The sequence below is a fragment of the Numenius arquata genome, chromosome Z, assembly GCF_964106895.1.
Source record: "Numenius arquata chromosome Z, bNumArq3.hap1.1, whole genome shotgun sequence".
Lineage (NCBI taxonomy): Eukaryota > Metazoa > Chordata > Aves > Charadriiformes > Scolopacidae > Numenius > Numenius arquata.
The window spans coordinates 38,381,620-38,406,528 of record NC_133616.1 but is presented as its reverse complement, the minus strand read 5'-3'; the positions used below and the strand labels follow the sequence as shown (position 1 = coordinate 38,406,528).

At 39.9% G+C, this 24,909-nt stretch overlaps 1 protein-coding gene across 2 annotated transcripts in view; it reads left to right on the top strand.

The window, feature by feature from the left end:
- Positions 1–24,909, top strand: part of PCSK5 (proprotein convertase subtilisin/kexin type 5) — a 258,951-nt gene that overhangs the window by 144,434 nt on the left and 89,608 nt on the right. For both annotated transcript variants that reach the window (XM_074166803.1, XM_074166804.1), the window contains exons 10-12: positions 909–1,012; positions 19,536–19,653; positions 20,742–20,930. In XM_074166803.1, coding sequence (XP_074022904.1) covers positions 909–1,012; positions 19,536–19,653; positions 20,742–20,930 — 411 coding nt within the window. The remainder of the gene's footprint in view (positions 1–908; positions 1,013–19,535; positions 19,654–20,741; positions 20,931–24,909) is intronic.

Below are 24,909 nucleotides of genomic sequence, written 5' to 3'. Positions count from 1 at the left end.
GACTCAGTTTATCATTCTCACTACTAAAGTGCATTTTTAAATTGAATACTATTTGTCTTCTTAGAGATCATAGAAAAACTGAGGAACTGGAAGAAGAAAAAATAGCCCAATGATGGCCATGCACCTTTAGATCGTCTTCTAAGACAATAAATTCTCCTTGGGCTGGATCGAAGAGAAACAAGAAAACTATAATCCTTGAAGATTTTGTCTAGTCCTAAAAGATAAATGGGTATTAATGTCATTGTGAGGATGCAAACAGTATCTTCATTCACCTTCCCGGTGGACAGGTTATTAGGAGTACCTTAAAGGAATACACATCTGTGCAATCAGGCCCTTGCTCTGTAACTATTCAGATTCAATGCTGGCTGCTTGGTCTTCTTGAAGAATACACATAGACCTTCAATGAATTCCAAGACCAAGGGTAATAGACAAATTAATAACAACAAAGGCACGTGAAATAGCTTCAACAGTAGCGCAAAGTCTAAAGCCATTGCCATCTTGAACATGCAGTTAGTGAGATTTAGTAGAGCTTTTCAGCAAGCCAACATTTTGCTTTGTTTTCCTTTGCACTGGTCAAGGTAGATAACATACAGTCGTGGTGGTTGAACAAATTGCCTCTATGAAATGTAATCCTTCATCATCCCTTAATTTTTATATAATAGTATATTATCATATATCATGATAGTCTGCTTAATGCAACCCCCCTCCCCCTCCCTGGCTTGTATAAATAATTTCCTGAAGTAATTATGTAAAATTAGGACACGTTCTTTTGAATGAAGCAAACGAAAACCAAGAAGACAAATGAGGTTTGTTTTGGTTTGGATACTTTTTAGCTTACGTGACCTTGTATCCCTACATTCTGGTAAAATATGTCTGATCTGTGACTTTGTCTTTCCCCTTTTTCATAGTCCATTTCTGACCTGGAGAGACATACAGCATATTATTGTCAGGACTTCACGTGCAGGACATCTGAATGCTAACGACTGGAAAACCAATGCGGCTGGTTATAAGGGTGAGAGCTTCCTTTCTTCTTTGCCATCAGAGGCAACATCTTTTTTGATATTTTTGAAGAAGAAATAATCTCAAGTAGTTTGTTTGACCTTATGTTGTGCATAGTTTTGAGACCTTTCAGGCTCAAACTGAAGGGACCTATCTTCTCTTTTTTAAGGAAAACCTCTTAGTATGACTAAATGCAAAAAATGGCAGCCATGAAATGCATTGGATAGATCTTCAGTGCCTTTCAGCCCTATTTCACACACTGCTTGCAGAAAACAAGTAAATTGGTGGTTCTTAATTTTTCCTGATATAGCTAATATTCTGAAAAATAGTCTAGAGTTGAAGATACACCAATTTCTGGATTCAGACCATGTTCACATTCAGAATTGTTGGCAATTCTAAAATGACGAAACATTATTTTCAAATTTTTGTTTTATGTGATTCACCCTACATTATTTGTATTTAAGATTTCTGTGGGATTTAGGATAAAATCAAACCTTGAGCTATCCAGACTTTTAATGGGTCAGAAATCATACTCTCCAGTCAGCTGTCATGCAGGTATTATACTATTCAGTCAGCTGTCATGTAGGTTTCTAAAATTTTGCACAGTCTTGTAATTTTGGATTAAAACTACATCTTTTAACTTTTTTTCTCTTTTGTGATGCAAGCAGAGGTAAACACTCACACCATTAGATAAGATACATAATTTTAGGATGGGTTAAAACTGGACCTTGAATCCATTCAATGTTATATTTCAACACAGATTGGCTTCTGATTCCACTCACTAAATTCTTACTGCTTTCGGTTTGGATTACATTTAAAAAAAACAACCCAAAATGGCTTATTTCTGGTTCTCTTTTCATAAGAATTCCACCCAAGACTGCAATATTTCTTTTAAGGTGAGATTTGAACTGTTTTGTGCTAGAATCTCCTAAGAGAAGAATATAATATACAAGAACCGTCAAACCTTGACCCTGTTTTCACTTTAAAACTGAAACCTAGCTTTAATCTAATTCAGATCAAGGCACTGCTACCATATAGCATCTTTAATATATCGTTCTGACCTATGACATTTCTGCTGCAGTGGAATAAAAACAAAAAAAAAACCCACCAAACTTTCATTTTTGGATCCAAACCAGGCTCTTATTACAGAGGACAGATTTAGAAATGGGTATTTGACTCGAACACCCTCATCACAGGAGGGTACTGACATTCAAGAGCCTGGTTTTGTCCCATTTACAAGCGCATGCCCACACACAAAACACATACATAATGAGAAATGGATACATCTTTAATTGCAATAACTTTATAGTATTTGTTATTGTGAAACATTTCCCAGGATTTAAAAAAAATTGGCAGGGGACTGTGACTGTATTATCATTTTGTTGGAACTATCTGAAGTTCAAACAACACTTTTCAAGTAGCATAAAGTAGAGCACTTTTTTTCCATAACTCTCTTCCAAAATTCTATATTTTTATGTTTTTCCACTTGTTGCCCAAGAGAGACAAACACCCTGTGAGGCATTCCACAGCAGCTGTCACTCATGATCAAAGGAGAGGTCACACTAACACACCAGCAGTAGCCACATTGGCAGCAGGACTTGCATTGTTGCACCACTGGAGCCTGTTTATTCTAAAGCCTTGGAGCCACACATTTTTCTATGCATTGTACCAGATAAATAGTGAGGAAAAGGGCTGAAAAAGGTTTCTCTTCCACTTGAGCAAACTCGCTAACATAGATAAGCTTGACTGGAGGACTGGGATTCAGGAAATACAACTTGAGCTGGCAGAGCTCTGCTGTAGGCTCCATGGTGGAATTGAAAAAGAGGAAGACAAACTAAGTGCTTCGACCTCTGTGGAGCTCAGGAATCAACCTTAACCCAAATAAAAGCACTAGTTTTAACTAAATTATTTTGGCAACTTAGGCTGAGCAAATGATTCCAATAAAAATGCAGCTCTCTTTAAACCTCTGTTGGTTTTGGAAGAAGGAGAAGCAAGAGATTTAGATTAAATCTCAACATCCAAACCTGAATTCAAAAGGGGTTTTGCACACCGCTGCTGGCAAGACTGAAACAGTTTTTTTTTTTTACTATTGCACGTGGCAATATTTAGTATAATATTACACTATTATTCTTCACTGTTGCCAAGAGTAACAATTAAAGTATGGTTTTTCATAGATGAAGTACTCTGATCAGACTGAGTTCCTTAAGGAATTGTATCACAATTTTGTTGATGGCAAGACCCATATTTCTTCCACAGCATGTTCTTAACAAGGGAAAGGGTAGAAGATTTATTTTTTTTTAAATTAACTAAAGCAAAGACAGTCACAAGAAACAATCTGCTTTCCTTCCATGCATACTGGGGAAGAAAGAAGAAAATGAGGAGAGAGAGACAGGCTTGCTCCTTTAGAAATGAGAACTGAAAGGGTGAAAACAACAAAAACTTGGAAGAACCTCTCACTCAACAAAGGGTCAGCAAGAGCTGGTAGTTGAAAGTGGGTCAGCATGCTTTTTCAGGGGGCTGTTTTGCTGGGCTGCATGGCAACCCCAATCCTTGCTGTAGTCCCTGGCAGTGTTTTGCCGTTGCAGAACACACAGAAGGAGCTCACAGATGTCATTACTGGTTGCAAGACCTCCTTTTTTTTCCTGTCTTACATTCATAAAAAGAAAGATTAATTCATGAAGAACACTTGAGCCAGCTAGTGATTTGCTAAAGTAGTGCTCATTATTTGTTTAATTTTCTGGCAAGTAAACAGCATTCGTTAAATGCATGTCCATAGAATTAACACAGGCATTGGCAAATTTTTTTTCTTGGTAATTTTTTTATTATTGTTTTGTTGTCAGCCAGCATGTATCTTTCTCAGGAAATTATTACCTGGGTAGTCTCAAAAAGAAACTCATTTGGGGATATTCTCTGGTTAGTCATTTTTGCATATAATTTGTCACTGGATAAAGAGATATGCTCAATTTTTGCTTCAAAATCATAGGGTTTTTTCCTAATTAAAGCAGTAAATAAACTGATTATATGGAAAAATACTAGAGAACATCTGTTTTTGTGAAGATATCAAAACTGTTGATCTGTTTTTACTATGGCACAGTGGTATGCAAAGGCTCTTTGTTCTGTCAGTTGTTTGGTCAACAACAGCACATGCAACTGCATTCATAAAAAGGGAATGCTGCATTAATGCTGACTTTTCTCTAGGTTGAAACATACAGAATGAAACACTGCAGTTTTAAGAACAATGATCAAATCATCTGAACAATTCTTTATCTGTAAGTGAAGCTCCAAATACTGTCAAATACTGCCTCTGGGGAAGCAGACCATTCACGATGAAGGCATTCTATTAATTTGCAGAGAGATTTTTAGAAAGCATCCTTCACTCTTTCTGGCTCTAAAGTGTAGACAGTAACGCTTCAGAACAGTGAAATAAAAAGCAACTGAAAGACAAAAGGAAATCAAAACTCTAGCCACCTTTTTTCATTTTGAGGCCATTCCTAGTCCCAGTGAGGTATTCTTCCTACAGAAACCGAGTTGTCTCATTTGCTGGGGAGTAACAGGCTACCAGAGTTATGTCACATCCCTTTAAGTTAGCTAAAGTATCTACTGCTTCCAGTAGAAAGTGACCACTGCAGAGAATTGATAACAATGTAATTTAATATACAATTTAATATAATTGCTTAATTACACTATTTAATAAAACCAGTGATTATTCGTTTTGTGAACAGAGCATTACCAATCTGGGAGTGAGAGACAAGGCTATCTATACTCCTAGGTGGGAGACCTAGATTGGCAAGATTTAAATTCCTATAGGTTGACCAGTACCAGACACAAATTCAGAGACCAGCAGGAAAATATTCACAACAGTGTCTACATTTCAGAGACAACAAATAAACTATTCATTAACACCCTGCTGCATATTTTCAATAACTTTAAAATTATATTTTATAATCATTGTTAGAAGCTGGCATAAGACTTTGAAAAAAGAGCAAACATTCATTAACAGTTATATCAACCAATTGAAGCTTTTCATCAATCAAAAGATCTTCCAGTCTTGCAGATGCTAGTTGATATTTTCACACACCATTAGCAGCCAATATCAACTCCGACCCATGCCTAATGCCCATACAAATGGTGCATACAACAAGTGAAACACAAGCTTTGAATTTGGCTGTTGTAATATCCCAGTTTTGGGTAGTTGGCAATCTGGCACCAAACACACACATTGGTCTTTGTAGAAGTAAGGAAGACCATATCCTATGCAAGCTAGACTAATGATTTTTTGTGCATGAAAGATTAAGCTGATATTTTCAGGTAGACAATTTAGAATGCTGTTGGTAAGTTTCTTGTCAAATTGTTGACGAACATGGGCAAATGCAAGCTATCTCACACATGACTTGTTTCTCTCACTCTCCAAGGGCTGCATTGGCTCAAGGCAATGTTTCCTTACCAGGATTACCCCTAGAACCATGTTCTCTGGCCACCTGCGTTTTTCAGCAAGCCCATGGGTTCATTGCCAAGCCATGACACAGAGCTATTTCTGCAGCTCTGCACCACCCAGGGAATCTCCTTAAGCCAGATTTTGTGTCCAAATGCATTAGTCCTTGAAAAAGGCTCCAGCTCAGTAGTGTCATTCTCTGCTGTGTAATAGCATCATCAGAAGAATCTGACATCTGGAGTCCTATTTAGCAGACATTAAGCTACACAATTTTAAAGTTGTGGAAATTATGTTTATCAAGAAACAAGCATATAACATATCATTTTCAAATGTAAAACACACAAAGGAGAACATTACTAAGTAAGGTTTTTCATGTAGGCAGCAATGAAGTTGCAATGAGAAGTCCAAGGGCAATCAAAAGAGACTTCAGGGCCTTTGGATGACTGGCTAAGGGACAAGGAGCACATTAACCCTGGTGGAATATGCAAAGGGAGCATTTTCCTATTATAGAATTAATTTGGTTATCATTACTGTTTGATATGTGCTAGGGTACCATGTCCATCGCATCTAGGCATGAGTATACGATATTTAGCACTGCAAATGTATATATAACAAAAAGACAGTCCCAAGCACAAGCTAGAAAAAATGAGGCTACACTAAGTAAAGAGTGAAAAGAATTATGACAGCTAATGAGAATTTCACAGAAACACATTAATGACTATTATATATGAAGATCTAATGCAGCTTATGTCTGAACCTTTAATGAATGGTTAAGGGATCGGGAACACAAGTGGTGTTCTCCTTTATCCTTCTAGTTGCAGGCAACGATGAGAGAAGAAACAGGAGAATTCAGCAGATCAATAAGTGGCTCTGAGATGGGTATCACCAGCAGAATTTTGGGGTTTTTGATCATTCATTGGCCTACATGACATGTAGGTGTCTGCTGGCAACAGATGCAGTGCACCTGTCTCAAATGGGGAAAAGGATCTTTGTGCAGGGGTTAGTAGCACTCATTGAAAGAGCTTTAAACTAGATTTGAAGGGAGAAAGGGGTAAAACCAGGCTCAGAAGAGATAAGCCTGGGGGTGGCATGCCAGAGTTTGACAGACAATGTGCTAATGAGTTCCTCTGGTCTGCCCCATGATGTGCTGAGTACACTAGAGCACATTGGAAATGTCCCTGTTCTAATGCATGCAACACCTTAGCCATGTCAGTGGAGGTAGGGCATGGAGATCCACACAGTAGCAAAGAGGATTGTTGATGTGTTAGAAACCACCGAAGTGCTGAAGAACAGTTATATAGGAATTAGGACTTCTCCCTGAAAAAAGGTGGCAGGATCAACAGCCCAGCTGAAGTGCATCTACACTAATGCACGCAGCATGGGCAACAAACAGGAGGAGCTGGAAGCCACTGCACTGCTAAAAAACTATTATATAGTTGCAATCATGGAGACATGGTGGTATGACTCACACGACTGGAATGCTGCAATGGATGTCTATAAACTCTTCAGTAGGGATAGGCAAGGAAGGAGAGGTAGCCCAGTATGTTAGGGAGTGACTGTCTAGAGCTTGAACATGGTGATGAAAAGGTTGAGTGTTTATGGGTAAGAATCAGGGGAAAAGCTAACAAGGCAGAGATCATAGTGGGAGTCTGTTACAGACAACCCAACCGTGATGAAGAGACGGGTGAAGTATTCTATAAGCAGCTGGGAGAAGTGTCATGATCGCTAGCCCTCTTTCTCATGGGGAACTTCAACTTACCCAATTCTTCTGGGAATACAATATAGCAGAGAGAAAACAGTCTAGGAGGTTCCTGGAGTGTGTGGAAGATAAAATCCTGACAAAGTTGGTGAATGAGCCAACTAGGGAAGGCAGCCCGCCAGACCTCCTGTTTGTGAACAGAGAAGAGCTGCGTGATGTGATGACTGGTGATGGAGGCTATTTTGGGCACAGTGATTAGGAAATAATAGAGTTTTTCATTCTTGTAGAAGTAAGGAGGGTGGTTAGCAGAAATGCCACCTTGAACTTCTGGAGGGCAGACTTTGGCCAGTTTAGGAACCTTGTTGACAGAGTCCCTTGAGTGGCAGTCCCAAAGGGCAAAGGAGTCCAGGAAGGCTGGACACTCATCAAGAAGGAAATCTTAAAGTCCATCCCCATGTGCCAAAAGAGGAGCCCAGCAGGGAAGCAGACCATCCTGGCTGAGCAGAGAACTTTGACTGGAACAAGGGGCAGGCAATTCAGGAGGACTACAAGCATGTCATGAGTTTATCCATGGAGAAAATTAGAAGGGCCAAAGCCCAACTAGAACTTAATTTGTCTACTGCAGTAAAAGACAATAAAAAATGTTTCTATAAAAGCATTAGCAACAAAGGGAGAGCAAAGGAGAATCTCCGTCCTCTATTGGATGGGGTGGGAAACATAATGAAAAAGCATGAGGAAAAGGCTGAGGTATTTAATGCCTTCTTTTCCTCAGTCTTTAATAGTAAGACCAGTTGTTCTCAGTGTACCCAGCCCTCTGAGCTGGAAGACAGGGAGTCTATGGGGCTGGATGGGATCCACCCCAGGGTACTGAGGGAACTGGCAGAAGTGCTCACCAGGCCACTTTCCATCATTTATCATCGGTCCTGTCTAACAGGGGAAGTCCCAGTTGACTGGAGGCTAGCAAAGGTGATGTCCATCTACAAGAAGGGCTGAAAGCAGATCCGGGGAGCTAAAGGCCTGTCTGACCTCGGTGCCAGGGAAGGTTATGGAGCAGATCGTCTTGGGTGCCATCATGTGGCATATGCAGCACAACCAGGTGATCAAGCCCAGTCAGCATGAGTTTATGAAAGGCAGGTCCTGGTTGACTAACCTTATGTCCCACTATGACAAGGTGACCTGCTTAGTGGATGAAGGAAAGGGAAAGGCTGTGGATGTTGTTTACCTGGACTTTAGTAAAACCTTTGACACCATTTCCCACAGCATTCTCCTGCAGAAACTGGCTGCTCACTGCTTGGATGAGCATACTGTTCACTGGGTAAAAAGTGGTGGGATGGGATGTACGGCCAGTGAATGGAGTAGTTGCAGTGAATGGAGTTAAATCCAGTTGGCAGCCAGATACAAGTGCTTGTGTGACTGAGCCCAGGGCTCAGTACTGGGGTCAGTTCTGTTTAACATCTTTATCAATGATCTGGATGAGGGCATCAAGTGCACTCTCAGTAAGTTTGCAGATTACACCAAATTGGCTGAGAGTGTCGACTTGCTTGAGGGCAGGAAGGCTCTGCAGAGGGATCTGGACAGGCTGGGTTGATGGTCCGAGGCCAATTGTATGAAGTTCAACAAGACCAAGTGCCGGATCCTGCACTTGGGTCACAACAACTCCACGCAGCACTACAGGCTTGGGGAAAAGTGGCTGGAGAGCTGCCTGGCAGAAAAGGACCTGGGGGTGTTGGTCAACGGCCAGCTGAATATGAGCCAGCAGGGTGCCCAGGTGGCCAAAGAAGGCTAACAGCATCCTGGCTTGTATCAGAAATAGTGTCATGAGAAGGATTAGGGAAGTGATTGTCCCCTGTACTCAGCACTGGTGGGGACACACCTTGAGTACTGTGTTCAGTTTTGGACTCCTCACTACAAGAAAGACATTGAGGTGGAGCATGTCAAAAGATGCGCAACAAAGCTGGTGACGGGTCTAGGGAACAAGTCTTATGAGGAGTGGCTGAGAGAACTGTGGTTGTTTAGCCTGGAGAAAAGGAGGCTGAGGGTAGACCTTATTGCTCTCTACAACTGTCAGGTTGTAGCCAGATGGGGGTCAACCTCTTTTCCCAGGTAACAAATGATAAGATGAGAGGAAACAGCCTCAAGTTGCAGCAGGGGAGGTTTAGATTGGATATTAGGAAAAATTTCTTCACCAAAATGGTTGTCAAGCATTGGAACAGGCTGCTCAGGGAAGTAATTGAGTGACCATCCCTCGAGATGTTTAAAAGCCATATAAATGTGGCACTTAGGGACACGGTTTAGTGGTGGACTTGGCAGTGCTAGGTTTATGGTTGAACATGATGATATTAAAGGTCTCTTCCAACCTGAATGGTTCTATGATTCTAAGTAGGCAGCTGACAGCAAGAGTTCTGGAAAAGCAAATGTATTTTTGGAAAAGACAATCTAGCCATGTGTACATGACCAAGTCTTCAACAGATTGGTGGATGTAAAGTCGGAGAGATGCTGGCACTCACTCACATAAGTAGGCATTAGTTTTATACTAGATGAATTGGTTGGATTACTCCAAATACTTTTTGCCTTGTAGCCCATACTTTGAAGTTGTTTGAAGTCAGAGCAGCATTTAGTTTAACACCAGGAAAGGAGAGAACCAAACCAGCTACAATTAATAGCTAGTCTAACAGTGAGTGGAAGTGCCTCCTCCAGCAGTGCCAGAACATGTATGATAGGAAAAAAGACGTCTATGTACCCAGGAATCTCAAACCACATTTAAATATCATAGGAATCACATGATCAATGCCATAACCTTTATCATCGCTACATAGAGGAAACATTGCTGTAGTTAGAAAAATATTGGAGGTGGGATTTGGAAATTTAAAATAGTTGAGGAAAAGTGGAGTAAAAACATACATTTTTTAGGAACAAGTTTAAAGTGATTGTCTTTTTATTGTATGGTCACTGCAACCTTTCTAGATGGCTCTGTTTTCTTCCCACATGCAACAATTCAACTCACAGCTATAAATAAAGTTTTCTTAAATGTAATAGTAAAATTGCATTAGGAATTTTTCGGTTTCATATGTTGAGCCAAATTGCCAGGTATCTTAACTCTGCTAGCCTTGAGTGAGACTTAAAGAATCTCTTTGGGATTTGGGGAAGGTGGCTGGAAAATATATTGAATGCTGCAGCCTAGATCATGGCTATTGGATTTATTTTTTTTTCCTCTGGCACAAATTGAAATCCACACGATGTTGCTTCCAGTTGAAAGACATTAAAGATCAGGAATATATCTGTATAGTTCCAGCGATGGACATGTACAAAGGAGGAGAGGGATTGTCTCAGAGAAGCCAGGGAGGTGTTGTTACTTCTCCTAGCCTCACACTCTTCATTATCAAAGCTTCTCATTACTCATCAGCTCTGCAGCACCCTCTTTTCTGCTGGCTGTGAAAAGCAACAAATGGAGCTGTGGGTGTAAAACAGTCTAAGCAGAAACTTCAGGCCTGTGCTGGGATGTATGAGGAAAAGTAGACTGACATTTTGTGTTTCAGTTGGTTGCTTTTTCAGGGTCATATATTGGGAGTCAAACTTACATGTGTTTTAATATGTAAATTAAATGGCTCTAAAGCAGGAGTAACAGGAGGCAAAACACAAAATTAGGCTTTAAATTTCTATTATAATAGCACTTAGAACTGTCACACCAAACCATGATCTGCATAGCAGACAAAGAATTTAAAAAGATAGTATCTCTGGTCACAACTGACAGACTTGACGTCCATCTGTCCTAGATATAAAACTATGGGCAATTACTATGCTCTGCAGCTCCTAGTATTCCAAACATTGCCAAGTGGACTGACAGCACTAACAGGATGCACACCATGGGAATGATAACCTTTGACATTATTTTCTTTTAACAAGCCCAGCTCAGACCTTCAGCAAAACTTTGCAAAGGATTGGGGAGCATGGGGGAAGGGGAGGGATAGAAGTCTTCCCCTTATGGACTCATAACCTAAGAGTCTGCCACTTTATGTGAAATACAGATTTCCATTTTGCAGTATTAAGAAACAAGAAACAGGATCAATTAATTTAAAAAGTGAATGTTAAACTGATGCAATTCTCCAAAGCAGAATGCTTTAATTATATACAATGGAGACTGCATTTTAAAAGAAGAGTCTTTAAAAGTTATATGCATTTGCATCACCTTTTTATATACTTGTTACTGAAGCAGTACACTTGTGAGAATGTTCTAGACAAACATCTAGGCATTCTTGTACACATCCATGGCAATAGTGAACATCTTGTGCACAGGGTAGTTCTGTCTTTTTCAAAAAGCAAGCACCCACCTTTGAGAACACCAAAGCTCTTCATTGCTATTGCATAGCTATAGTGCATTTCAGTAATTACAAAACTGGCCGTTGTTTTATTATCAGTGCGTCTGCTTTAGTGGAACTAGGATTTAGGCCACTTAGGAAGCAGATGACACCATCTACTATGCAATATTCTAAGCACTTAGAGCATCCTGTCAGGATGTAGAACACCTAGTAATAATAATAGGAAAAGATAAGGGCCTACATAGGACACTTCAGATCAGTTAGATGTCTGAAGTTGTTTATAACTGTATCACTTTTTCCCTCCAGAAAAATAAGCTATTGGGGGTTTGCTTTTAAGTCAGGGGATGCAGAAATTCACCCACAAGGTCTATTACCAGCATTACTGGTCTGCTATCTGCAAAGACTTGGCTTATTGTTTAACCTCCTTTTGCTTCACGTTACTGATCATACGCTACTACAGAGCTCTATGGGAATAGTGTGAAGTCAACTTAGTTAATTAATAATTTCTTTGCTTTTGGGTGGGGTTGGTATGGTTTTAGTTCTAAAACGCACCATCATCATTATTAGATAATTTACAAAGCACTTTGTTATGACTTTCTGCATAGTTGTGTACATCCTTCATCTGCTGAAATCTGCTGCAGCCCTATGCTCACTGAGGAATTAGTCTGAGTGTAAACATCCCTCTGGAGCACTGACACTTCGGAACAGACACAGCCTCTGTGCAAGACAGAACAAGAAGGATGTTCTGCATCATGTGTCTGATATACCTGACAGCACAGAAATGCTATATTTGAGTCTCCTGCTAACGATCTGTCAGCATTTCCACTTAACAGTGCCTTTGACTCATCTGTCATCATCTGTTCTGAGATGAAGCCTAGAATAGAGGCTCTCACCAAAGGTGTTTTTGTTGTTTGGTAGGGTGGAATGACATTTGGCTGCTTTTGAGTTATCGGGGAATCCTAACGGTACCTCTGAGGGTAGCTTTGCTCCTAATAGAGGAAATGAGTACATTTTCTTAAAAGGTGTTCCTTGGTGTAGTCACAAAATGGCTTTTTTTGTTTAGAAAAACCTTGCAAGTGGCCATGTTTTTCAATGAATCTTTGCTTTTTGGAAAAAGAAATCCAGTACAAAAAGACTATCACTAGTTAAAAGAATATAACTTCTATTACTGTATATGCTTCTTAGCCAACTTTATTTTGGCAAACTTTTTTCTCCTTTCTAAATGTACATAATCCTCAGATTTATTCCATTCACATAAGCTGGCTCATTTCAAGCAATATAAATGAATGTCTTCAGTAGAGGCTTTATGATTTACAGCCAAATGCTGCTGCAGAGAAGCAGCAGCTTGTCTGTCTTAGCAATCACCAGGCAGCAGAAGTCAGGTTTTCTGTTTCTATCGCAACTCTGCTCCTTCAGAGGCAGAGAAGTAAACCAGGCTTCCTGGTCACTCTGCTGAGGTTTTCAGCAAGGCTCACTGGTATTTTCTCTTACTCTGGGGAAAATGTCCCCATATGCAGGGAACAGTAGATACCATGTGTTCTGAGGACTGCAAGTAACCTGGTTTACCCATACCTAAACAGGCTCTGAGATGTCAATGGAACTGACACAGGTCTTGCTGCGGGCAGGGGAGAAATTGGCATGGCTGTGCTGGGTGCACATGGGTGCTCACTGCTGACCATGGACCGTGGGGTGGCTGAATCCCAAGGCTAGTGACTTCTGCCTGGAGGCTGCTAACACTCATGAGGAGGAAATATTTGGGTGGTACTCACTGTCAATACTAGTAGAGTCTGACTCGGATCAGACTTTATCAGAGTTAGGTTGATGGTTGGACTAGATGATCTTAAAGGTCCCTTCCAACCTAGACAATTCCGTGATTCTGTGGTGCCCCCAAAGTGTATTTATTTCTCTCTTAGTCCTTTTTGTCAACCAGTGTCAATGCTTAGTAACCATATGTGCTCTAAATTCCTGAAGCAGATAAACACTGCCAGGATGTGAATGCAAATGTGGTCTTGGATTTAATTCCTTAATGTTTTAAGATGGTGTGTTTTAGGGCTGTTTTTAAGTGGCTGCAAAGTCTCATAGCAGGTGATGCAGTGGCAGCGTTGCATACAGAAGTTACTCACAAAGGTGCACTGGCTACTGGAAGTTTAGCTTCTACTAGCTGCCCTGCTAGTGTTCCTGGGCAATCTATATTTTGTTTTATGAATGAATAGGAGGTTTTTGGCAGACAGAAAAAAAAGCAAAATCCAAAGGGCTGATCTATTTTGTCAAAATCAAATCTATTATCAGGTAAATCCACAGTTAGTATATTATTGAAGAAATTATTTACAATCATACAAAAATCAAAAACTAACATAAACACAACTGGAAGCTCAATAAAAGCAATTTTTTAAGTATTCTGTTAGCACCTTTCTGACCACAAAAGAGTCAGAGGACTGGAACAACTCTCCTATGAAGAAAGGCTGAGAGTTGGGGTTGTTCAGCCTGGAGAAGAGGAGGCTCCAGGGAAACCTTATTGTGACATTTCGGTATATAAAGGGGGCTTATAAGAAAGATGGAGAGAGACTTTTTACCAAGGCCTGTAGTGAAAAGACAGGGGGTGATAGTTTTAGACAGAAAGGGACTAGATTTTTTTACGATGAGGGTAGTGAGACACTGGAACAGGACCCAGAGAAGTTGTGGATGCCCTATCCCTGGAAGCATTCAAGATCAGGTTGGACAAGGCTTTGTGCAACCTGATACAGTAAGATGTCCCTGCCCATGGCAGGGAGGTTGGAGTAGATGAACTTTACTTTAAAGGACCCTTCCAACCTGAACCATCCTGTGTTTCTATGCTTCTATGGTATAGAGACCCTTCAGTTTCTCACTGTGCATCTTTATAGCTCCCACTTTTATGAAAAATGTGTTGGGCAGCTTTCTGTCCCTCAAATCCTTCTCTGGTGTGATGGTAAGAGTAAGAACTCAATCTTCTACCATCCCTGCTGAGTCTTTAAAAATACCTGGATTTAAGGGAATCCTGTGGGGAGGGAGGACTGAGTCTGCCACTTGCTTTGTCTTTAAGTAGAAAAAATGAGTGGTTGTTCTGTGTAGAATATAAAAATACAAATAATATGCTTAATCTAAAAAGCATGAGGGAGTTGGTTTTACAAGCAAGAATAAAAAAAGAATGCTCTTGCAGTTATGTTATTGGCTTGTAAAGCAGTTATGTGATTCAGAAATCACATCCAGCTATCACAGATTACTGGTCATAGTTTGACACGAAATGGGAATATGGCTGAAACAAGATGAAGTCTCATTCAAGATCAATGTTCTCTTAGTTAGGACATGCCAAAACAAAATTAAAATAGTTCAAGCCCTGTGCCATCATAACAATTCTCCTTTTTTTGTGTCTTAATTTTCTTTAGACAATTTGATATACTAAGCAAACAACAGAAACTTAAAGTAATACAAAATTAGAGCTTTATATTTGCAAATAAAATGTGAAATATGAAAGATATACTGGTGTAGATCAGTTTGAAGTATTTATAGGATGAGAGTAATTCAAGAGTCTCACATACGCTAGTCTTGCAAAGCAACATTTAAGAAAAACACAGTATAAGGGGCATTTTAGACTGCTGTTTTGTGGGTCTCATTTTGGATGAGACTGGATCAAGATCCTAAAGCAGCATAAATGAAAAAGTCATAATAATTTATATATCAAACATCTGAATCTAGTTTAGGAAAGCTGCATATTCCTTATTTGACAAACAAGTTATTACCATTTCTGTCCTTCTGATATAGTATTTGATATGTGTATACAAAATATTTATATTTCCAATGCTGCTTTCACAGTATAGAAAATTGAATGCCAAAAATATAGTAGGGGAAAACATTCTGCAATGTTTTTTTGTCAGATGAGTAAAATAGGAAGGGAAGCTTATTATCTAAGCTACTGATGAGACATTTTGATGACAAAATGAAACTGCAGCCTAACAAATCTAGTTTAGCTGCAATGACGCACTGGAAAGGCTGTGTTTTCCTTGTCTGGGCCCGGTTTTCCTGGAGTCTGCTTGATTCTGTGTTATGATTTATCAATACCAGCCATTCGTATTTCTCTTAGTCAAGTCAAGTGGAATATATATGCTGCCTTTAGATTTGGGGGTAGCTTTACATACTCTTTGTATATAAATGAGAAAGTTATTGAATTTTCAATAGCGGTTTCAGACGAAAACAAAGGGATTATGAAAAAGCTGGGGAAGTCTATCCAGCAGCTGAGCAGGCCTTGATTTCATGGTGCGCTAGTAGAGGAATTGCTCCAGGGATAAATAAATGGACTTTAGACCCAAGAAATGTTATTTTCTTTAATGATAAGAAGAGTAAAGAGATCAGCTAAAACTCAATATTTACTTTGTGTTGCAGGAGACAAGTTTTCTCTGAGACTTGTCCTGCATCTGTAAAACTCTGTGTATGCCTGTGATTTTGCAAAAATAAGAATGGATCAGTTTGCATTGCTGCATGAGTAGAGAGAGGATTCAAGGACACTTCTGCCCATGGATGCGTTGATCACAAAATCACAGCTTTCAGCCCTTCAGCTCAACAAGAACAACAGTCTGCTCCTTAATCACCAGTTCACATTGCACCAACTTCATATTCCTATTCTGTCTCTGAAAGGCAAATATCTTACAAAACAGCCCTATACCCCCTCTGACACGCTCAATGATTCCTAGCAACAACCAAGCCCAGTAGCAATTCACAGCAGTGATAATGTAAAGCACATAAAGTGGGTATGTGCAAAGTCCTGGGGCATTTTGCACTTGCAGTCAGCTTATCTCACTCTGCAAACATCAGTACCTTTCAAATACTGCTCTCCTATCTGGGTTAGCAGAAGTGAGCTCAGTACCATTCGCATACAGATCAGTGGCAGTTCCATATGTTTCCCAGAAGACATTTATGGCCCCATGTGGACCATTAAAGTCATTTTTAACCTCTGGGAGAGGCACCTTGGCATAGAGTTCACAGCAGTACTAGCATATACACAGATGAAGGTGCACAATTTGAAGGCAGTAGGAAAGAAAATCTGCTTTATTCTCTAAGACACAGGGGATCAACTACTTCTGTTAACTCTGTGATTCTTTCCTAAATTGCTATTATTTAGTCTTTGAAAATTATGGGCCTCTGCTGCTACCTGCAGCTGCTAACCAACCCAGTGGATCAAGGGCTTTGAAGTGCAAAGGTTGCAGACAGCCAAATGTCAGCTGCCTGGAAGCTTCCCACGTGGAAAGACTTAGGAGCACCCCTGACTGCCAGGAAGTTTTTATTTCAATGGGAAGGCCTTTCAAGGAAAAAATGTACTTCTGTTTCAGCTGTGGAAAAAAAGAAAAAAACCCAGCAGGTGCAAAACTCACTCCCATCTCTGCGCTCATGCAAGACAGTTTAAGCATTGAATTATGGACAATTAACACAACCACATAACCTTGGGTGGTAATTTTTTCTCCTGGATGAAAAATGAACACAATTCTGTCTTCCAAGTAATTTTGAGGGAAGGAGAGATAGAAAGTTCACTCTCTAGATTTTATTTGTATTTTTAATGTGAACATTAAAGCAAAATATTCTAGGATGAGGTGGCTTTAAAGCCATGTAACTTTCCAACAGAAGGTCACTGCCTGGTGATGGCAACGTTACCTGCTCTTCTACCCTTATTTCTGGCTGAGAAAAGGTGAGTTGAGGAGAAATTTGGCTCTTCTTTGAGCTCAGTTGTTGGGGTGGACACACAACATCTTACAACTGGACATCCTGGGTGCTAACCCAATGCAAGCTACTATCTGTCAGGAATTAAAAATGCATTTTCCATGGGTTAACTCAAAAGATTTTTCCATTCATGCAAATTTAACGCCTCAGCATTTAAATGTAGTGCACAGTTACAGGCCATGTGAGTTAACACTTGTTCCTCCCGCTGTTCTTCAGAGCAGACAGAATGAATAATGATTGAAATTTTAAATATCAGAGCAACGCATGCAATGTAAGAACAGACAAATGACTTCACAGATAAGTGCGGTGTCATCAGCAGATGTAGTTATTGCAAGATGACATCTATGACCAAGGAGATTTCCATTACAGGAACTGTCCTCACAGGACAAATAATTTCTCCATCTAAGCTTTCTTTGCCCTTTTTCTGGCTGCCTCTATCCACATGTGAAAATAGGACATCTCTTTTCTTGTCCATTTGTTTGTGCTATACACTAATGAGAATTCAGAAGGCTGAAGGAGGAGTAAATTTAATTATTTTCATTTATTTTGTCATTGTATTTCATTTCTGAAAACAGTACCTGCCTCATTTGGGGGAAGAGCTGTGGTTAGTTCTCTCCAAATGAATGTTTCCATGCTAACTTGAGGCTGAAGGGGAAGGAGATGGGAAGAAAACCAGTTTATGACACAGTCATCATGCCTTTCAGTATTTTCCATTGAGAAACCCTCTTCAGTTGGCAGTTTCAGACAGTATTAGATACTGCCATATTTGGAAGATGGGATCTGTAAGCACTGATTATTTTTATGCTTTGAACTGTTATTTGTTTGACAAGGTTGGGAGTTCTGGATGGAGTCCTTTGAATTCTGGTTTGGCAATAAATACAGGCTGCTTTCACAAACCCCCTGCAAAGTGCAGTTGGAAAGACTTACACCATGCCTTGTCACATCACTGATTAAAATAACACTTAAGTTTTTCTGAGGGTTTGCTGGTAGTGTTGTCTGTGGTAGCAAGTAAACCTAATTTATTAATATCTGTGATCTAAACTCCTCCCTCTGGAAGCTTTTTTCTTTCACCTTCCCCTGTCAGAACTTTACCAAGAGCACCGATTTGTCACAATAAAACAGCATGGCTAGCAGCCCTTTCTAATTCATCAAAATCTATTTGCAAGCTTCTGTTTTGATTGGAACAGCAACCAAAACTGCACAGCTGATTCAGTAAGTGAAACTTCTAGCCTTTGGGAACTGCTGGAACTCTTGAAATAGTTATATCAAGTTAAGTACTCTTAAAATCCCAAAACAGTGAAAGATACAGAATTGACACAAGTCTGTTGGAAATACTTCACCTTGTCTAGGTGTTGGACATTTGAAAGTTCGATTTTTTGTATCCTAAGAAATATGGTAATTTAAGGCTTTCTGCTTCTTTGAGTAGAAGGCATTCAGACATTGAAGTTAAATTACTAGGCATTGAGTTTCTCGCAAGGGGGACAATTGTTGGCTCTCCATGGCTTGAAAGGCAGATAGAGGTGAGGATTAACATCCAGGAATGAGTGTTAACAGAGTGCTAACCTCCAGGCATAGACCCTTAGTACCACTGTGTGTGCAACGTATGCAGTAGGTAATATCAGAGGTCAACAGCAATGTTAACAGCTCTTCCCAGCACTAAATTCATCTGCAGATCTCTCCTTTGTCTGCAGATCTACAAAGGAGGTAGAGGAAGGAGCCTTTCGAGCACAGACTTTGCACGAGGACCAGATTATCTTTAGGGCCCTGGGCTTTAAATACCATCACTTTTCACGCTCATCATGCGGACAGCTTTTGGGAGATGTTGCATCTGGCTGGTCGGCTCGCCAGTGGCGACCATACTGCTTACACTCAGGGAAGTTAAGAGTCTAGAGCAGTTAAAAAAGACAGTCTGTTCCTTCTTAAATTTATTGTCTCAGTTACCTTCAATAATTACATACGTGCATTTGGTATTTAAGTAACAGAAATAACCCTCCTCTGGTTCTTTACACCTTTTAACGTTATGTCATATAAGAGGACTGGGATGAATTAAGGCACTTGGACAAAGGGCAGTCAGAGTTAATTGTACTCCCTGGTGTGCTGTAGTTCTGTTCCATGCTCCTCGTGGTAAGGCAGTGTTATTCATGATGGTCATTTGCCACTTCTTTAGTAAAGCAGTGAACAGATATAGTCATTATTAGATATAGTCATTATTGTTTCTCACATGGAGATTTTTGAGCTTTGTGCGAAAACAAGAAATAAATAGAAAAGAAGCAGCTCTTATTAGGATGTGGCTCTCTGGAATTAGTCTGTGATGAAAAACAAGTTTTTTTCTATAATTGCAACCATTCTGTTTGCCTTACAGTGAGCCACCTCTATGGATTTGGACTGATGGATGCTGAAGCAATGGTGATAGAAGCAGAAAAGTGGACCACGGTGCCTCCGCAGCATGTGTGTGTGGAGAACACGGATCGGCAAATCAAGTAATACTTGCTGTCAAAACTCTTGCTGGCATAAATTTATGGAAAGAAATTGGGTATAATTTACCCCTCCCTTGCATTGTGTATAATGTGGCATTTTGAAAGCTCTACTGGGGAACACTCACTTTCACAGAAGACAGGTCATTTGCCTGTAAATGTTGTTCCTTGTAGTGCTTGGAAAAAGGCCCTAGTTTAAAGAACACCCCAGAAGCTGAAGGTGTAAAACAAGCCAGGCTGGATAATGATTGATGCTGGTATAGATGATGCACTAAAGAAGAATAATGCTTGATTGAGTGAGCTGCAGCCACCTTTTTAAGATGAGTACAGACTTACCAGACTGTCCAGGATCTAACAAACAAATACTCTTTTTGTTAGGATACTGCATGATATTGTCTCTGTCAGTCTCAGGAGAGTCTCTAGCTCAGAGGCAAAGACTAAACTGCTTCCCACTTGCTAGGGTAAGGTCTCTATAGAACCAGGCTTAAGAGCAAAATTCTGTATGTGCATGCTGTGGATAAAGAGGCAGCAACAGTCATAAGACACACTTCCAAAGCATTAAGGTTATTGTTTGATGAATATGCTTGACAGACTTTATCCATAACTAGTATAGCTTGCAAGGATGTCGTGCCAATTTAAACCAGCTGAGTCAGATGCTGTTTGGTACAGCTAACATGTAATACTTGCTATTACGTAAGCAAGGACTATGGCTATGCCAAGCATTTCCTGGGGCTTAACAACCAGCTGTGATCCCATGACAATCCCAACAAATCTCAGCTGGCCATTAATCCACAAAAATGTTCTGTCCCAAAGGCTTATTCCTATTACAGGTTTTTCACTGTCCTCTTTTAACATGAGTACATACGTACAGAAAGCCAGGTAGTTGCCATTAGCTGCAGTAAAATAATTACCCTGTGATGATAGTTTCAGCTCAGAAGTAAGTGTTAAAACTAACAGTTTTAGGCTGCTGACTTTTCAAAAATGATTGTCCAACTAGTGAATTGTCATTCACTACTAAGCAAAAAAGCTGTGGTTGTCTTATTTTACAGGACACGGAAGAAATGTTCATGTTGTTTTATATGCTTATATTATAGAACAATACGACCTGACAGCGTTGTCCGTTCAATTTACAAAGCCACTGGCTGTTCAGATAATCCTAACCACCATGTGATCTACCTGGAGCATGTTGTTGTGCGCATCACTATTACTCACCCTCGACGTGGAGACTTGGCTATTTACCTAACCTCTCCTTCTGGAACTAGATCACAGCTGTTGGCCAACAGGTATAGTATGACAACACAACTTCATGCTCCAGTCAGCGTGCAGAGCCTGCACTGAGATTGCAACCTCAGCAAAGAATAGTCAAGTCTTTACAGTAGGCTTGCTGGCAGACACAGGCTAATTATTTTTCTGAGAGAGATGGGGAGAGTGAAGTGCAAGTGAGCTCACAGATGGCAATCTCTGTCTTTATCAGTAGAAGAGTGGGCTGTAAAGCTGTGGAAGGACCTCACCTCCAAAACTTAAATTAGTCAATTTTTATAGTCTTCTGTGGCTCACCAATTATTAGATGGCTGGAAAATGTGAAGAAAATAGTAACAGGCTCAGAGTGCAGAAGGAAGCTGGATGGAAGTGTCTTACTACGTACTATTGGCACTTATTTTTCATTTTTCTCCTTTCTTAACCTTCGTTCACTAGTAATAAAAGTCAGACAATAGTAGTTCTCTACTACTATTTTCTTTAAGCTTTGTGAATAAGGTTATGACCCCTGATGTTACCGGTTTCCATATCCTTTTTTTCCCCTTGCATATTGAAGTAGTATGCTCAACCCATGAAAGGCTCCTAGTAGGACAACACTGAGAAGTTGCATTAGTACTTTGAAATTAATGGGTCCATTTGTAAATAGCCTATTAAAATTTTTCAAAGCCAGCCACTTCCTTCATCCCACAGATCTGTGATGGATACTTGCTTTTGAATGTCCAGCCACTCTAACAACGACTAAGAAAGATAAGTCCTTTTTCTCATCCTGTCACCTGTTATGTTCCTGGAGAAACTGTGACACTGCATCAAATTGTCTGTTTTTCTCCAGATTGGACTCAAACAAGTATCTCTTATCCAGTGCAACATTTCCAACATTAGTGCAATTTCAGTTCCTGGAGATAAGGTGCATCATGAATATTTGTCCACAGCAAATTGGAAAACTTCCCAGTGATATTTCTGTTCCTCTGGTCTACAAGCAGAAATTTTCTTGGAAGAAAACATGAGCAGTCCTTCCCAGATAAATCTTGCTAAATCAGTGATCAAGAGCCCTAAGAAACCCCAGGAACTTTCTCAAACTCTATCCGGTTTCCAAATGTGCAAATAAGTTGCAGTTGCAATAAGAAATACTTCTATACTTCTCCAACTGTCTAGAAAATCTTCTTGCTGATGGGACCAATAGTATGATAGGGAATTTTTTTTCCGTGGAGGTTAGCAGATTTAGATGACTGCCATTCTGCTGGAACACAGAGCATGGCTGCCACACAAAAGCTGATGTTAGCTGATGTTTTATACCTCAGAATCAGTAAAAGCTGCAGTGTGTCAAACCTACATTGTGAGAACTCTTCTGCCATCACACTCAAGTCTTCACAAAAGCTTATATCCCCAGTCCTACTCTTCAGGGCTTTTGATGAATTGGGAGTGCCCTGCTCTCCAGACTGCCTCATCATCCACATTGCCTCAGCCAGATTTGCTGATATAGAGATTAGGTTAATTTAAAAGAAAAGGTGTACTGAAAATACTCACCAAGCTTCTTCAGTACTCTTCATTAATTCATCAAATGGAAGTTTTGCAGCCCTCTAGAGTATCTCCTTTGTTTCATTATACATGTTGTCAGGGCCTTGCTGATAAAGCACGTGGACATACACATCTATTTATCTCCTTGCTACACTGAACAAAGAATTTGTCCTGTGCTAACCAGTGCAGAGGCAGACATCTACCATCTAAGCAGTTATGAAACAAGCTTTTGTTTGTCTGTTTGAAGAAATCCTTCTTTAGTTTTCTATTCCATTTTCATGCAGCAGTTCTTCCATGCTTCAAAAAGAAAGAAATTTAAAGTCCTCCAACTAGGTATCCAAACAAAACAATCTCGTGTAAACCCAGTGGTCTTAACACAGCTAACTTTTGGCTCTAGGCTTTCATGTCTTGCAGCTGACTCACAGCAAGTGGGAGATAAAGACATTCCAGTATTCACAGTTCACCTCTGGTGATGACTGGTATGTGGAATAGGTACAAAGTTTAATTCAACCAGTCTTTTTGTAACCCCTGCTTCTCAGAAAGTAGTTATTTTCTGTACCTGTGGTAGAGCGAGAAAACACAAATGTGTTTATTAAAATAAGGTAATGTTCAACTGTTTCTTATCCTATACCATCGGAAGGCTAACCAGAAACCGAAGGAACCTGAAAGACTTTTTAATGTTTTGTCACTTTCCAAAAACCAAATTATTCATGAGAGAGCAAATATTCACATTCACACGAGAAATTCCCTTCTAATCCAAGCTTCAGAGGTATACTGACGTATCAGTCACATTTGGCTGAAACAAACAACTCTGGGCTACTAATATTAAGGAATAAGCATACTTTGCAAACTCCAGGTCTGAAATACCTAGAGTCTTCACAACCCCTTTCTTAGGGTAAAGTGATGGATATGGGCACAGCACTTTTCAAGTATTTCAAGGCTTGTATTTCAAGGCTTGTTTTGTTTGGTCTTACTGGAAGCAGTCTTACAGCTTAGTGGTCTGCCAATTAGTAATATACTGAGTGTTGCTGTATATGTTTTAGAATCATGTTATAAAATAGAACTCGGACTACAAGTGTTGTTATTTTCTAATGCGAGAATTTAGTTATGAGGTATTTGATTTTTAAAGTGTTATTGATGAGGGCATGAGAATAAATGTATTCAAGAACAAGTAGCATGCAGGGATGCATTGGCAGCAAGCGGTCTGGGTGTTTTTTCTATAGGCAAATGTCCCAGAGGCTGTTGCACATTGCTACTACCTGACTGAGATGCTTTTCTCAGACATACAAGACCTTCTAATGCACACATACATGATTAATAGCAGCAATACCAGCTGTTTTTAGTGAACCCAGGGAAAACCTCATTGCTTTACCATTACTCATCTGGGTTTAATTTGAAACAGTTTGCTGGTAAAATGTCTTAAAGTGCAAAAGGTATATTTTACACATGTGCACTTCTTCTCCACCAATTCTGGAAGAAGAGGCATTGTGTAGTTTCTGGTGCATTGACGAGTAGGTCCCTCAAGGCAGTATCTGGCTTTTTTTCTGCATATTTTATCCTTAATGTTGGCATCCCCTAAAATGACTTCAGTAAGAAAACTTGTTAGTCAGAGACGATGTGGATTCTTTTGCAGGCATTTGGTGGATTACACTGTCACTGGCTTGAGCCTCATGTGCATTCTTCAAAAACTGCATTACAGGGAACATCTGCTTTGTTGTTTGGAAAGTACTAAACATGATTACATTGGATGTACTGCAGCAGAGGAAAATACAGGCTTGGAAAGTGCTGTCTGGTGTGAGGATGAGGCTACAGTTCAGTCCAAAGGGGAACAGTATCCCCCTTTTAAAAACAATTGGCCATTGGATTTGGCAGCATGGGTTTCTGAGTGTTTTTGAAATGTACCAAGGTCAATTCTAACAAACATTTAGTACAGGGGGGCTATGGAGGAGAACCTAAACGCAAAGAGCATAGAAGCAGCAAACTTAGGGCTCATTTGTCTGCCATTGAAGTCATGGCTTGTTTAATTCTTGCCCTTTAAATTTAAAGCAGCTGCTGCCATTCAAACTGCGTAACTGAAATTTTTTAGCCACATGGTGGCAAGTTTCCAGGCCACTAGCTTCCTATGCTTATATGGCACTGACATTAATAATACCTCTGTTCAGTAACAAAGGGAAGTATTTTCATGACCATCTTTTTCCTATCATGAAACCTTAGATAATCAGTAAATTTTAATAATACCCTCCTCTGCAGGAAACTCTTAGATCAAACACAAGGTATTCTCATCTAATCTTACTTGCTAGTTTGCTTCATAAAAAGTCTTGGTGATCAGAAGTAGAGGAAACCTTTTCTTTATAGGAGCACATTTTGATTTCTGAACTAGTCCTTCTTAGATCTTTATTGCAGTTTACACATTATACTCTAACAAAAACAATATTTTATGTATCCAACTATGATGAAAGGGTAGGCCCAACCTTCATGTTGAATCTCACT